This window comes from Lycium ferocissimum, unplaced genomic scaffold (assembly GCF_029784015.1).
Source record: "Lycium ferocissimum isolate CSIRO_LF1 unplaced genomic scaffold, AGI_CSIRO_Lferr_CH_V1 ctg914, whole genome shotgun sequence".
In the NCBI taxonomy this organism is placed as follows: Eukaryota; Viridiplantae; Streptophyta; class Magnoliopsida; order Solanales; family Solanaceae; genus Lycium; species Lycium ferocissimum.
In genome coordinates, this window is record NW_026727592.1 from 82,009 (window position 1) to 99,779 (window position 17,771).

Sequence of the window (17,771 nt, forward strand, 5' to 3'; positions counted from 1 at the left end):
TTAATGATATATGTATGGAAATGCTAAGGATGATGTTGATTTCATTTGTGTATTTTTATGTATATGTGTGTATGTATGCATAGCATCGAGTCCTGAAAGGGCCGAGTATGAATAGCATCGAGTCCCGAATGGGCCGAGTACGGATAGCATCGATTCCCGAAAGGGCCTAGTACGGATACTATCGAGTCCGGGAAGGGCCGAGTACGGAAACTATCGAGTCCCGGGAGGGCCGAGTATGGGTGATATCGAGCCTATGTGGCCGGGTACGTGGATGTACTGCATTTTAAGTTATTGCATATGTAAGCAAGTGGATATAACAAGTGTATCTCTAGGAGAATAAAGGGGTAAGTACGTATGGCGAATGTTTAAAAAGTATTATGAGAATTGAACGGTTCTTTTATCTTATGCTATTCCTCATGCTCTTATCATGTTATTATCCACGCCTTACGTACTCAGTACATTGCTCGTACTAAAGTCCGTTTTCTTTGCCGGGTTTGTGTTCGTAATAAAACGGGGCGACCAGCATTCATAGGAGCTTCTAGTAGACTTTGAAGGCACCCCATTGTTTCAGAGGTGCCATTGATTTATTCTTTTGTGTACATATATGTTTTGGGCATGACGGGGTCCTGTCCTGTCCATATGTCTAGTACTCTAGTAGAGACTCATAGATACGCATGTGTGGGTAGTATGGTCTCACGATGTCCTTATCGTATGTATATTATTTTGATAGCCGAAGGGCTTATGTGTATAAAGGTAATTATGTTTTGAAGTGAAAGAAATGGTTTTTCCTATAACTTGAGTATAAGATTAATGAATGAATGCTTGATGAGTACGATGGGTAATGGTATGAGCGGTGCTCGGTGGTTAACCCCGGGTACCCGTCATGGCCCCTAGTCAGGTCGTGACAGATCCTATCGTCTGCTTTTCCTGTTTTTCTTGTTTTCATCCTAACCCTTTCCTTACTTATATTACCTAATCCTCAATGGGTATACGTTTTCCTTGTCCAAGTTTCTCTCCCCTTCATTTCATGATATCATAACCTTCTTTTCCTAATACTCGTGCTTACATATTTGGTTTCGTTACTGCTATCTGACTTTAATTCCCGAGAAAATCCAATCCTGATTCTTTCTGTAGCGTTGGCTACCTCAATTTTGACATACAACACAATCAATATTCTTAAATATGTCGTAACATCAATCCTAAAGGTATACATAATACTCGATGTAGCCATTCGTGACTTATCTTTTTATCGCTTTTCAACACCTTTTTTTGCAAGACATCCCATTGCCATTTGATTTTGTCCTGAATCTGTGGCTTTAATACATCTCCTCTCTTCCGCCCGGTAGCGAGAGATTTCTAATTGTAAAGCTCATATGCTCCTAATTTCCCTCGGGCTATTCTGGTTTCTCATATTTTTTTTTTCGTATGCCTAAATTTGTAGGTCTTCCTACAATATCTTTCTATGTCTAACTGTGAATCCCGGCGATATAACTTTACTTAAAAATCTTCACTCGTACTTGTACCCTGTCTCCTTGTCTAAGATAATCAACCTGGCATCCTTTACTTTCCTGTAGCAACTGAATCGATCCTTGTGATATTTTATCCTCACTTGTACACCTACTCTCTTATCTCCTTGCACATAAACTGACAGCGCACCTAATTTCTCTATCGTCAAATAACCTTCACCACACCTGCTTGAAAAAAATTGAGGTGAATCCTTCTTATAAGGATTAGCTAGAAATACGCCACATATTCCTAAATTTGATATAATCTCTACTTCCTTCGTCGGCCAAGCAACATCACACTTAGAAATTATATAAACAATCCAGAAGACAATCATAATTGCAATCCAACTTACCTAACCATTTCTCATTCTGAGTTCAAGGTCATCATTAATACCCGAAGTAACTTAGCACTAATGATTCTCAAAATAGTACCGACTATCAAATACTCAAAAACCCCTTGAAATCGAATGACTGGTGACTTCTAAATCCCAGTGTAACCCACATCATATGGGAAAGTTTGATAAAACGAGCTCACAGTGTACTGTCATCAAAATCCCGATCTTATGTATATGTATAAACTTCTAGAGTAAGACTTTCCCCTACTCGTTAACTTCCTTTCCCATATCAATACCTTTTTAGTATCTCTTACTCACCAATCTATAAATCGTAATACTGCATTTGAATTCTTAGTGTCAACCTTCCCTATATCTTCAATAAATCTCAATTCTTTGAAATCTTAGATGCACTTATTCCAATTCCTTTAATTACTAATCATTTTTCCCTCCAGGGTTCTTCCCTTAAATTAAAATCATTATAAAACTTCTCTTTAAACTCGTCTCATAATGGTTCATTCAATCATGACTTACCAAACATCTGATTGTCACATTTTCCCTTCATTCTTTCTCTATAGCATAGATATTCAAACAATTCAATTTGAAAAAAATTTGGCGAAGTTTCCTCTATACTTCTTACTGCCTCATTCCTGCACACAGCCCAGAAAATACATCTAACGCCTTACAGGGTGATCACAAATGCTCGTAACATCTAGCTCGTGTTCTTATATCCAATTCTATCAATATCAATAAGGCAGGACATACATGCCTTTTAGAGTAATAACTTTAATTCTCATCAATTACCTCATAGCGGCATAATCAACTGCTTATCCATAATCAAAACACTTAGGTTTAGAGTCAGGGACATCACATCCTATAGTTTAGCTCTACGGCACGATCTAAGATGAGAAGGAAAGGTCAATGGTTCCTAAATACCCTGACGCCTCTTGTTTATAAGTGTGGCACGCTTCACACCCATAAACAAGACTCTACTGGACACGGCTCATAGACATTCCCTAGGACGAACTGCTCTGATACCACTTTTGTCATGACTCAACTAGAGGGCCATGACGGACACTCGGAGCTAACACGCCAAGCACCTCTAAACATACATCTTATAATCATTTCTGGGTGGACCATAAAGATAGCTCATAGATATCATAATCTGTAAACACATATATCGCAATATAACAGCACATTTCTGTATAATCTTCGACAATTATGCCTATCATTACCCGCCATCAAGGCTACTAAAACGTTACACAACGATATGAACCGGTAGGGTTATGAAACGTCTAATTGTACATACATGTCTACGAGCCTCTACATAAGATACAAGTGGCCGTGGAGACCAATACCAATAAACTACAGCTCCAAAGTAAGTGGAGCGCTCCCGAGATTCCGCCATTGAAGCTCTATGGATCGTAACCATCTACTCCGTCTACCCCGGGCATGAGCGCAGCTTCCACAAGAAAGGACGTCAGTACAAGGACGTCAGTACGAATAGTGTACTGAGTATGTAAGGCACGAATAATAATATAGTAAGAGATATCGAACATGAAAAATAACATAATGAGAAATATAGAGCATAACATGAGGTAAGGAAATAACCTGTACATATGATTGCCTCTTAAGGCAGATACCATGCATACTTAACTTTAAAGAAAACATTTCTCATATACATATATGTAGCATAATCATTAGCCCACGTCCGGGCCTCCCGCATCTGGGGTAAACATCTCACGCCGCCCACTAGTGGTGTTGCCCTGCCATATAGGCACGGTGTTATTATTATTATCCATAAGCCGCCCACTACGCGCATCGTAGTGGTGCTGCCCGGCCATATAGGCACGGTGGCCATATAGGCATGGTGTTATTATCATTATCCATAAGCCGCCCACTACGCCCATCGTAGTGGTGCTGCCTGGCCATATAGGCACGGTGTTAATATCTTACATCAAGCATGCATGAGAGCCCAACTAAAAGCTACGACTCTATCGGAGTGACGTAAGGTCGGTAACCTCCGATTTATTTTGTGGAACAATCATCATCACTATATCTTGCCTTGAAGGAACAATTATTATAAGGTAAGATCAACAACAATGAGTAAAATCGAGAAAATCATGAAATAAGCTCAATAATCTTATAATAGCATTAAAATCATAAACACGAATTTCTAGAATTAAAATCATTATCATGATGTTCATCATAGAAAACATATCATCTTTAGTATCATAAGAAGCTTTTAAGAATCATGAACTTCTAACTTTTGGAAGTAAGAAGGTTATAGAAATATATATAGAATGATAGCATAGGACTCATGCCTTTTGAAAGAAAGGGACTAGCCTTAACATACCTTTCGGTCGCCTTAGTCATTCAACGTTTATTCTTCCAAGCTCGCAACTCTACACGTAAACCATCCATATTATCATTAATCTCAATATCATACACTTGTCTCAAGCATTCAAAGGAAATCTTTTTAGAATCTGCCGAAATTCGGGCAGCATCTCTCCTATATTCTTTACCTCCTCCAAATACCAAAACAACTCCCAAACGATACCAACAACATCAACAACAATATCAATACCAATATATTCCATAAAACATCCCACACGATGTTTCTCAAATTTTCAAACCAACCATAACAACATCCATAATACCATAATCAAAGAATTATATTCAATTTAATCTCAAATTAATCCAAAATTCTCTTTCAAACTCACCTCATGGCCATCAACTTCAATTCAACTCTTTATGACTTTTCTCATATGATTCTTTCCTTTCTAAAAATTGCTAAACCTTTACATCATCTCAATCATTTAAATAATAGTAGGAAAAACATACCTTATAGTGGAAGAATTTCACTTTATTCACCCCTTTCCAAGACTAAGTTCATCACCACCTTGAAGAGAAACAAGAACAATCATCTTCCATGAATTTTCTTTGAGATTTTGATGTTGATATTCTCTCTTGATGATATAGAAAGGTTGTGAAAGATTATGGAGGGTTATGGAGTATTATGGAAGTTTATGAAAATTTATGGAGAGTTATGGAAGGTTATAGAACCCTCAAGAGTTCTTAAGAATTCTTTAGAAGTATGAAGGATGAGAAGATGGTGAAAATGATGAAAATTAATGGATTAGAGGGGTAATCATAGGTGTGTGTTGGGTCGGGTTACTGTAGCACCCGGGTACTGCAGCAGCATTTTTCTGTTCTGTCTGCCTAACTTGTAACATCCATAACTCCCTGCTCCGATATCGTATTGATGAACGGTTTGTTGCGTTGGAAAATAGACTCGAAGAACTTCATTTTAGGCTTTTGAAACTCTATAAAACTCCTTATGTACCCAGAGATATACCCCTCCAAAGTTGACCCAAAATTCTGTCCAGAATTCTGCCAATTTTTTTCAAATTTTCGATAAACTTATTTTCTCCTCTTTGCTTGGTCCCGGAATATTTCAAAACTCTCCATACATGATATTTATCATTGATAATACTTGATAATGCTTCGTTCCTCATAATCTAAAGTTGTTTTACCTAGCCATAGCTCGACATACTTATGTTCAAATTTAATAAGTGCTTCTCCGAAAGTAAGGGGTGTAACAAGTTGTAGCCAGCTGGCACTTGTAACAAACTAATAGCCAACTAACAGCAACAAACTAACTATAGTTCATTAGTAAACATCGAGCATTATCAAGGGACTATAGTGCACTTCTCTAACTGCTTAACAAGTTCCATTCCAAACAATAATGGGCCTCTCCTAAGTCTTCAATTAATTGTGAATACTGAGTCAATAAATTAGTTGATCTCAAGAATTCCTGTTGATGATTTGTTGTGACAAAAATATCATCAACGTAAATTGAAATGATGGTAACAAGGTTTCAATGATCGATAAACAATAGAGAGTAATTGTCGAGGCCATATATAGCTTATGTTGTGAGTGTCGTGGGTCTGTTCATGCGTGCACCGAGTGAAGAACATATGAATACAGTATATCGAAACATGAAGTACTTGAAAGGCACTCCAGGTAAAGGATTATTATTCGCAAAAGATAATAGTTCTATCAATGAAGGACCCGCAGAATCTGATTGGCAAAGTGATCAAACAACTAGGAAATCTACATCTGATTATTTTACTTTTGTGGGGGGAGGTGGGGGGGGGGGATCTTGTTACTTAGAAAGGTAAGAAATAAAAAGTTGAGTCAAGATCAAGTGCAGAAATTGAATTTCCAGGTATGACTCACGGTGCATACGATCGAATTATTGTGGATTATGCATATTTTGAATGATTTGGGGATTGATCATACAAAACCAATAGTTCTTTAATAATAATGCAGTTATTGAGATTGAAATCTTGTGCAACATAATCATATCAAACATGTTGAGGTTGATCGTCATTTCATCAAGAAATGGTTAGATGAAACAATTATACATTTTCCTTTAGTCAAGTCTGAAGACAAGTTGTCTGATATACTCACACAAAAGCTGTTTCTAAAAAGATGTTTCATGGTTTAATTTAGAAGTTGGGTATGACAAATATCAATTAGAGAGGGATGTCAATAAGTTGTTTAAGAAATTTAATCAATTTCCTAATAATTGATCCAGAAGAAGAAACATCAATAGCAATTGCATGGATATCTTTTCCATACTTGCCGCCAAATTACTTTGTGAAAGAGGCAGTTTTCTCATTAGCTTCAGCAGTAGGGAAGCCTCTACAAGTGGATATGGCTACAGTTAATAGGACTAGGCCAAGTTGTGCTAGAGTGAAAGTGAAGGTGGATTTGTTGAGCAAGTTTCCACAAAGGATTGATGTTGTCATGAAGAAGAAGAAGAAGAAGAAGAAGAAGAAGAAGAAGAAGAAGAAGAAGAAGAAGAAGAAGAAGAAGAAGAAGAAGAAGAAGAATGGAGAAGTCATTGATAAATGGATAAAAATTAATTATGATCATGTACCTAAGTATTGTAGCAGTTGCAAGATACAAGGTCATAATGAAGAAGATTGCTATGTGATTCATCCGGAGTTATATCCTAAGGAAGAAGATGAAGATGATAATAAGAAGCAAGAGGACAAGAAGGAGAAGCAAGCAAAAGATGTGAATACTGGAGGAAAGGATTTAGTCAACCAGGCTGAATCTAAGCAGAATAATAGAACTGATACCATGGAACATAGAAAGAAGGGGGATACGAAAGGAAAAAAGAAGGAGGCTCAGACTAAACAGATTGCAGACAAAGGGGTAAAAGGAGATGAAGATGTAAGTTTCATAGAGAAAAGGTATAAACAGAAGAATAAGTGGCAGTATCAAAAAGGAAGGAATGATCATGATTGGAAGAAAAAAGATAATCAACCACAACAATCAAATCAATATGCAGCATTGCAGAACATGGAAGAGGAAGTAGTAGATTTGACCAAACCTGATAATTCAAAGGAGGGAGTAGAAAGTTCACAAGTTTCAAGATATGTTAAAGAAACAAAGTTGAGAATCAGGTGGAGAAAGAATCAACAAAGCAATGGGTTGAAGCTAGTTTTGGAAAGAAACTTAATGAGAAAGGAGAGATTATTTAGCAGAATTCAGAAGCAAAGCAAAATGGCAACATTGTCAAACAAACTGAGGAAATAGCAGTGACAAAGATCAACAACAATAATGAGGAAAATACTGACACTCCTAAGGTGAATGATGCTAGTTGTGATGGGAAAAAAATTGATGGATTGGGAGCTACTAGTGGTGGTGGTGATGATGATGATGATGATGATGATAAAGCAACTAGTAACAATAATAGAGAAGGGGAGGAGGATATTTCCATAGTTGATACAGTATTGGAAGCAACAGATATTAGAAGGGAGGAAGGTACTAGGCCACCAGATGATGACGTTGAAGATACACAAGTGAGGGTGGAGGAAAATATGAATCAAAAACCAGATCAAGGAATAGCAGAATCACAGATAGTTCAGGAAACACAGGAGGCAGATGATTTGAGCAAGAATATTGATGACATATCTAATGAAGCAGATCTATCTCCAAGAAGTGTGCAGATGCTGAAACTAGCAACAAGTAAATAAAAGCCTGCAAGGACTCACATTGTTCCACCAGTAGTTACAACAAGGAGGGGAAAGAACAAATCCATTAATTATCAATGATAGAAAAGCAAAACTCTGGAATATTAGATCCATCAATACTCGAAAATCTTGTGAGAGGTTGATTGATCTAAAGAGGAGACATCATTATTCTTTCATTGGTTTAATGGAACCATTTCAAAATCCTATGGAGATAGAAGACTATAGAAGGAAAATAGATATCCTAATTGCATGGTAAACTATTCAGGAAAGATTTGGATCTTTTGGACAGATGAATGGCAAGGAACAATTATCTCAGACACAAGTCAACAAATTACTCTATAACTCTCTCATACTACTGTTGCTCATACTGTATTGATTATTGTGGTTTATGCTAAATGTGACAGAGGAGAGAGGGAAGAATTATGGGACTCCATGGTAGATATAGCCAATTAGTTTAATGTTCCATGAATTGTAGGTGGAGATTTTAATGTAATAATAATATTTGAGGAGGAGAAACAAGGTGGATTGCCTGTATCAACTAATGAAATATTAGACTTTACAAGTTGTATTCAAACTTGTAGTTTGATAGATATGGGATACTCTGGGAGTAAATTCACCTGGTGGAATGGAAGAACAAATGAAGATTGTATATTCAAGAGGTTGGACAGAATTTTGGTAAATCAACAGCTCCTGGATATTATGCCATCTACTTCTGTATCACATTTGATTAGACATGGATCAGATCATGCTCCATTACATCTGGAGTGTAATAGCATTGATATACCAATTAGAAAACCTTTTAAGTTTCTCAACTTGTGGACTAAACATCAATCATTCATCGATGGTGAAGTTGCATTGGGAAGCTGATTTTTGTGGAAATCCATTTCATGTTTTTCATCATAAGTTGAAGAAACTAAAGAAAGCATTGGTTCAATGGAGCAGAAACACTTATGGTAATATCTTTCAACAGATAGCTACCAAATAGGATACTATAAAGGTGAAGGAGTGGCAGCTTGAAACAAATCCTACAAGGGAGAATAGAAGTATTCTACAAGAAGTGCTGAATTAACTAGATACCTACACTTGGAGGAAGAGTATTGGAAACAAAAAGTAGGAACGAAGTAGTTTAATGAAGGAGATAGAAACACAAAGTTCTTTCATTCATATGTAAGAGGTAGAAGAAGTAAATTGGCCCTCAAGAGGATACAAGATCAAAATGGAGTATGGTTAGAAACAACAGATGAATTGGGAGATGAGGCAGTTAGATTTTTTAAGGCACAATTCAGAAATGAACAAACAGAAATAGACTCTACTCTACTGAAGAATATTCCAAAGCCGTATTTTCTCCAACCCACCGACTCGGCTTCTTAGATTTAAGGTGATTTGTGTATCTACCCCAAGATCAACTAAAAGAAGAAGATGGAGGAATTTCCAACAAAAGAACAATCAAATCCTCTTTTTTGAAGAATGCGTTTCTAAGTCCCATATTTAATAATATTTTCTCTTAATAGAATGAGAGAAAATACCATTTACGGGGATTTCAATCGAGATACACAGACAGTATCGAGGTGAAGATCAAAAGAAGATGGAAGGCAACGGAAGAAGAGGTAAACTTGTATTTTCTCTTAATTTTAACAAAAATGCTTTGGGACATTTTTACCAAAAATGTTGGGACACTATTAAGGAGGATGTGATTATGATGGCGAGAGCTTTCTTCTATGGATATGAGATCCCAAAGTTCATTACTCACACTAATTTAGTGTTACTACCTAAAAAAGAGGTGATTAATACTTATAGTGATATGAGGCCAATCAGTCTTAGCTCTTTTGCCAATAAGATTTTGTCTAAAGTACTTCATAATAGAATATCTGAAGTTCTTCCTAGGATAATATCTCCCAATCAAACAAGCTTTGTGAAGGGAAAGAGTATTGTTGAGAATGTATTACTGGCACAAGAGATTATTAGAGATATCAATATAAGGGCAAGCAATACTAATGTGGTGATCAAGCTTGACATGGCAAAGGCATATGACAGGTTATCTTAGATCTTCCTAACCAGAGTTCTGAGACAGTTTAGTTTTGGAGAAATAATCATTGACATGGTGTGGAGATTGATATCAAACAACTGGATTCAGTGTTAATCAATGGACAAAGCTATGGTTTTTTCAGGTCAAGTAGAGGAGTAAAACAAGTAGATCCTTTGTCAGCTACACTATTTATTATAGCTGCTGAAGTGTTATCAAGAAGTCTGCACAAATTGCATGATAAACCAAAGTTTATAAGTTATGGTATGCCTAAGTGGAGTTCTCAAATAAATCATTTGTCCTATGCTGATGACACTATACTGTTTTGTTCTGGAGATAGATGTTCTATAAAGAAAATGATGAAAACTTTGAGGAAATATGAAAAGGCATCTGGACAGCTGGTGAATAATGAGAAAAGCAGTTTTTATACTCATCATAAGGTATCTGCATGAACCAATAATAGAATCAAAAGGCATACAGGGATGAGAAAAGGAACTTTTCCTTTCACATACTTGCGATGCCTAATATTCTATGGAAGGAGAAAAATGATATACTATGAAGATCTGCTCAAAAAGGTGATGAAGAGGGTATTTTCTTGGCAGAATAAGATGCTATCTTTTAGTGAAAGATATATATTGATAAATCATGTACTTCAAACCATGCTTGTTTACTTATTATATGCTATGAATCCTCTATCTGGAGTGATCAAACAGTTACATAAGATATTTGCTAAATTCTTTTGGAGCAACACTGTGGGAATTAAAAGTAAACATTGGGTGGCTTGGGATAGGTTGTGTCTACCAAAAGCTGAAGGAGGTATAGGTTTTAGATCCTTATCTGACATTTCAGATGCCTTATTTGCTAAATTATGGTGGAATTTCAGATGTGGAAGGAGTCTATGGAGTAGTTATATGTTGAACAAATACTGTAAAAAATGGCATCCTATATTGGCTTATGATAGAGGAGGTTCTCATGCATGAAAGAAAATGGTGAGGCTCAGGGAAGCAGTTGAACCACAGATTTTTTGGCATATGAATAATGGCACATCTAGCTTCTGGTATGAGAATTAGATTGGACTAGGTGCATTATATTATATCATACCAGAAGCAGCTGAGGAGGAGGAAATAGAAGCAAAATCAGTTTGTGGATGAAGGAAAATGAAACTTGGATATGTTACAACAAACTCTGAATCAAAAGTTGGCTCAGCACATTATATATACAATAAGAATACCTGTAGAGGGGAAGGATGATGATCCATGTTGGATGTTAGAACCTAGTGGTCAGTTCACAGTAAATTTGCATGGGAATTCCTCAGGAAAAGGGAGAACAAGTTAGATAACTATTGCAATATATGGGAGAAAGGGATTCCTATCAAGATCAGCTTCTTTATGTGGAGAGTGTGGAGGGCTAGAATATCAAATGATGAAATTTTGAAGAGAATGCATATTAACTTACCTTCTAGATATTGGTGTTGTGAGGAGCACAAGGAGGAGACAGTGACACATTTATTTCTAACATCCTTCATAGCTGTAAAGCTTTGGAGGTATTTTGCTTCATGTGCAGGTGTTACAACAAATGGAAGCAGCTTGCAGCAACAAATTCTAGCATGGTGGACTGCAGATGTTAAGCCAAAGCTGAGGCCAATGTTCAAAGCCATGCCAACATTTATTATGTGGGAACTATGGAAGAGGAGAAATTCAATCAAGCATGGAGAGACCGTCACAGTGCATACATAGGATGATTAGTTCAATAGAACTTACAACATCTAGGGAAGCTGAGATTTCCATGGATGCAGATATCATATGAATGGGAGATAATGTATCAGCAACTTAGCACATATAGACCAAAACTCTATTATGCTAAGGTGTTGTGGAGAATGCCACCATCAGGAAGACTGAAATGCAACACAGATGGAGCAAGTAGAGGCAATCCTGGTAGGAGTTCATATGGTTTCTGTATAAGAGATAGCAGAGGAGATTTGGTGTATGCTCAAGCCAAGGACATTGGAATCAAGGCAAATACAGAAGCAAAAGCTGAGGCAATCAAACAAGCTCTGAAATACTGCAAGGAAAATAATATACTGCAAATACAAATAGAAACAGACTCCCTAGTGCTCCTCAAAATTCTGCAGGGTTCATGGACTACACCATGGGAGTTAAAGGACATTGTGGAGGACATCAAAGAGGGCCTGAGATTTATACAAGGTCAAATCATGCACACTTTCAGAGAAGGCAACAAACTGGCAGATTTCCTTGCAAATCAGGCTTTAGACAATGAAGACTTGGAACTGAATAGCTTTGCAGATGTGCCTAGAGAAGGAAGAAAGATCATCAACATGGAAAAGTCACAAATTCCTCAACTGAGGATCAAAACAAGGAGGATAAGTCAAATATGAAGCTAACAATAGTCATACTACTTCTGCAGCTATGTTGCAGTTGTTTTCTGGAGGACAATGCATCAGACACACTAGAGTTGATCAAGAGGAAGACTAGTTAGCTCTTTTTAGAGCAGATGTGCAGTATACAGAGTTCATTTTTCTTATTTTAGCTAGTTCGAATTATAGACATCATTTTGTTAGGATACTATGTTACTTTTCTAGTTTTATTAATAAAGAAAAACTCTAATGGGCACCAACAGCCTGTTAGAGTAAATTTTTTTTTTTTTTTAAATAAGATTTATTTTCTGTACTATTAAGTCTTTGATTTATTTTCCTATTTTGTATATAGATTGTTTAGTATCCTTAGTTGATTCTCTGTATATGATTTTTTAAAATTTCCTTTGAGTTATCTTTTCTTAATTTATTATGTATCTTTAATTGACTCCAAATTGGAGGGAAAATATACGAACCAAATTATTTTCTTGAATATCATTGTTTGAGACGTACTCTTTAAAATTTGAAATGCAAGAGGTGTTACATATAATTATCAAAATAAAAGAAGTTTTCCCTTCTCAAAAATAATAATTTCCTCCGCGTAATTAAGAAGACAAAGCTAGTAATTAGATTCTAAGGAAATAGGACAATAATAATAATAATAATTATATATAGAAAATTTCCAACGTTCACTCATTTGTTTTTAGAACAAAGTAGTAGGAGTATATATTAATCAAACCACACCGCTTTAGAAATAATAATATTAATTACAAACATTAACAATATAGCAAAGATGCCTACGGTCTGCGGGAAAGATGCTTTGAAGCTTAAAATAGTACTTAACTAGATCAAAGGGAGTAGTATAGGATGGAATAAGTAGTATTTATCATATAATAATAGGGTTAAAATGATTTTCAACCCCAACTTTGCTTTAAAAATTAAAGACCCCCCCCCCCCCCCCCAAAACTCCTTCTCAAATTATGAATAATCTCTTTATCCTATGCAATGTCTATTTTACTCTTAACATTTCCAATCCTCCATCTATGTAATACTTTTTTAAAACCTAGGTATTTATAGATTTTTATTTAAATTCATATTATAAGTAGAATAATCCTTTTATGAATTTATCACAAAAATCTAATGTTACTTTTTATGATTGATCTTTTAATATTACATGCATTAACTATATAATATGTATGTATGTGCATGTGCATGTGTGTGTGTGTGTGTATGTACACACACACACTCACATATTACCTGTTAATTTTATATATATATATATATATATATATATATATATATATATATATATATATATATATATATAAGTTTCACTTCTATCTTATTCTCTATTGTCAATATATAAACGAGTTTTGGTTGTCATTAATGGAATATTTTAAATTATAATTTAAAATTCATTTATAATATAAATAGATAATCTTTTAGGAATTTTTTATAGAATATAACTCCATTTTTAGTAATTATTTTGAATTACCTGCATTGAAATATATTTATAAAGTTATTATTACTTGTTATTTTTACTTGTATAAATAGATATCAAAGTTTTGATTATTAATAATCAAAACATTCTTATTCTTCTCATTACTTTCATTATAGAACGACATTAATTTATATACTCAACTAGTATTTCTCACTTTTTTTTCTGTCTCGAAAATAACTAATATTTCTTTTTTGTAGAAAATTTGTTACATAGATTAAAGAGATAAAGAAAATCATAATTTTAAAGAAGTAAAAGAAAAGAAGACAAGTTGATAATGTAAGGGTACAATAGGAATTTAAAGAACTCAATTAGGATAAAGGGGGGAGAATATCTATTGTTCAAAGTTGAGGGGAGAGTTTGATTTTTAAAGCAAAGTTGGGGATGAAAATGATTTTCACCCTATAATAATAGGGTGAGAATTATTTATATCCTGCAATTTTTTATTAAAATGAAACTTTCCCTTCAACTTTCAATAACGGATATCCTCCTCCTCATATGTGAATTTTTTTTATTTTTTTTTATATTCTTATATTATCCTTATATATCAACTATTTTTTTTTTTTTACTTCTTTGATATCATGATACTTTTCTAATTTTTTAATCTATGTAATAAATATACCTATAGAAAAATAAATATTTTTCAAGATGAAAAAAAATAGTAATAAATATTAATTGAGTATATAAGTTAATGACGTTCTATAAATGAATTATTATTTCCAGGATGGAAAAAAAGTAAAAAAATACTGATTGAATAGATAAATTAATGACGTTCTACAGATGAAATAAATGAGCAAAATAATTACTATTTATCATAGAATGACATGTTGACTGAAGATGCTGACTTTTTAACAATTTTTAGTAATTTCAAGTTTTCAACTGAGTAAAGATTACACAACTGCCAAGTCATTAAAAGCCAATCAGTTACATATATTTATAACCTCTTCCCTACACACGCAAAATACAAGTTCAATACCCCAGCAATTATACAGATCACAATTACAAAATTTTAAGTTGATGCACCGTACTTACTGGCCACAGACATTCAAAGCCGACCTTACTGACCACCGACCCCTAAAAATCCATAAGGCATTTTGAAAACTCAGCAAGAAAAAACACAAAACTCCTTTAATTTCCCATGACCAAACTTTGTCAAAGTCAACTCCATCAATACACTATATATAAACAAATTAAAGCACTTTACAAACTCGTGAAAAAGGCCATTATTCCTCAATTACTCTAAATTTATGTCTTATTTCTTTAGAACAAAGGCAAATACTCCTTGCTCATTATCGGAAACTGTCTCTTATTCTCATCCGGTTTAGAAGAAAGGCGAATACTCCGCTCATTATCGAAATTTGTCTCTTATTTTGATCCTGTTTAGAAGAAAGCCGAATACGCCTTGCTTATCATAGGAATTTGTCTCTTATTTTCATCCTGTTTAATAGAAAGACGGTTACTCCTCGCTCAATATCAGACAATTACTTATAAACTTCGTGCGAGGAAACAGGAAAAAAGTTTTCATTTCCCTCCTTATTTGTCAAGCTCGATCCAAAAAATGGGCAACGGATGTTACTCTATATGCCCTTCAAGTTCAGTAACAATTAAGCTCATATTTCACGAAGGAACGACGAGGATGGTGACCGGGAAAAGGCTAGCCGGAGAGATAATGTTCGAGTTCCCGGAATGCATGGTTTGTCATGCTGACTCATTCTTCATTGGCCAACCTATTCCATCCTTAGGTATCGAGGATAAGCTTAGGAATGGCGGCACATACTTTGTCCTCCCACTTGATTCCTTCACAAACAAAGTTCTCTCAGCTTCTTCTCTTGCTTCCTTAGGCAATAACCCTAACAAAAGAGCTCCAGTTAACTTCAAGAACCCTGCTTTTGAATATATAAAGGGATCAAATGGTAGGGTTTTGATAAAAGTCGCGCCGGAGTTTATGATCAAATTACTCCAACGAGGAAAGGCGGAAAAGGAATGTGCATCTACTAGTACAAGCCCTAGTGAGGGTAATTTTTTGTGTAGCACACCGGAGTTGAAGAAGCATTATGAGCAATTGGTAGGACCAAAAGGGCAAATATGGTCACCTAAGCTAGACACTATTTCTGAATATAAGATTAGGTATTCACCTTGCAAGTTGATTGTCTTGGAATGGAAAGAGAAAGAATAGTGATTTTTTTTTTTTTTTGTTTGGTCAAATTGTGATATAAAACTCTCTTGTTCCTTTTTTTTCCTTTTAATTTAGAAGTAAAGGCTGATTTTGCATTGATTTTCAAGCAAAATCTCAAAGTTGTAGATGTCTCTAAGGATGTACAAAGCAATATTTATTCATTCATTTCATATGATGTTCCCAACTATCGATCCAACCAACAAGTTTTCAAGGTGAAACGTATGAGAAAATTAAGAACCAAATTATGCATTAGGATTTTAATTCTTGTTGATCATGCCAGTAGGGAATATAGAACTTCTAATACTTTTATATTTTATTTTGTATAATGTTAACATATATGTGTTAGAGAATCATCGATCAAGTAAGGATTTCCAAAGGACTTTAAATAATCGTGGCTACCCTACCCATTGCCTTGAGATTTTGGATCAATGCTCAGATCAATCTTTCACAACCTAAGATTAGTTTAATGGGAAAACACAGTTAGTGATGATTATTAATTCATATAACCGATTCAAACTTGTTGGGATGAAACATAATTGTCGATGTCGGTACAAGGATTTTACCTAAATTTTAGTTTTAGAAGTTCAAAATAACCCCTTTGTCAAGCTAGATGCAATTCTTAGCTAATCCTGTTACGGAATAATTTCATATTAATTTCACATAAGGCTATCAAACTTATAGCAGAAAAATCATCAAACTATTTTTTCTACTCATAAAATAACTCAACTTTCCGTAAAGGAGCCGCAAATTATGACACAAAATTGTGGGTTGAATTAAAGGACCTTAAAACCTAATCCTTTCAAGACTCATCAAATATGCATCGCTTTAAGGAGTTGAATGTCTTATTTTTATGAGTGGCCTTTGTAACCATAAGCCAGAAGCACAAATTCTGAAAAATTGATTTGATATTTAAGTGCAAGTCGACCTTTCTAATATAAAGTAGAATTGGAATGAATATCGGTATATATGCAAGGAGAAGGAAAATTAGAGGATTTATGTTGAGAAAGCATTGCAATTCATGTATGTTTGATTCGCTTCTACTGCCATGTCAACTCCAACTTAAATCTCGAATTTGAAATTCATCAGGATTATTGCGAGCTAAAGGAATTGTCATTTAAAAAATTGATCAGATGTATATATAAACCATGAATATGTGGGCTAATGTGAAATAAGAACATCTTAATTAAAGGTGAAATATATGTATATAGGCCAAAGTCATAGACAGCCCACTAAACTTTTCCACATATTCCTCATGGCCACCTAAACCTAAGCTTATTCCAATTTGATACCTAAACCAGTACACATTTGAACCCATTGAGCACCTTTTGCTGAGGTGGCAAAATGTGTGTAATGTGTGTAGTACACTCGCCTGTGACATGGCAAAGTGACGAATTAACTAATGACACGTAGCATTTGAATCCATTTTTTTTAAAAGTAACTTTATTTAAATAAATCAAAAATATATTTGAAAACGTTTTTGTAATTAACCCAAACACCACCCACCCCTGCTCACCCACTCTTCTTCCCCACCGAACCCTACTCCCCACTCCCCCCATCCACCGGCGCCGGCGCACTCCCACCGGCTACCACCCCCATTTCACCTTCTCCCCAACTAGTAACCATTTTCCCCATCCCATTTCCCACGATTACGAGGAGCAAGAACGGACTTTCACCCGAAAAAAAATAATTAATTCGTGTCAATCTAGCAGGAAAAAATGAAGCTTCGCCGGAAATTTTGAGACAAATCTGATACATATTCCTAATGAACAAAATACAAAGAAACATAAAAAAAAAAAATTAAAAAAAAAAAAAAAAA

General features: G+C 35.0%; 1 protein-coding gene across 1 annotated transcript; it reads left to right on the forward strand.

The window, feature by feature from the left end:
* The first annotated feature begins 14,972 nt into the window (after window positions 1-14,972).
* Window positions 14,973-16,139, forward strand: LOC132046035 (uncharacterized). Its single transcript, XM_059436583.1, has one exon. It carries the CDS (start codon window positions 15,338-15,340, stop codon window positions 15,953-15,955), a length of 618 nt encoding a protein of 205 aa, XP_059292566.1. The 5' UTR covers window positions 14,973-15,337; the 3' UTR covers window positions 15,956-16,139.
* The last annotated feature ends 1,632 nt before the right edge of the window (window positions 16,140-17,771 follow it).

Bases quoted from the DNA above. Each gene is read 5' to 3' on its own strand.
- LOC132046035 (XM_059436583.1), top strand. From the start codon at position 15,338: ATGGGCAACGGATGTTACTCTATATGCCCTTCAAGTTCAGTAACAATT.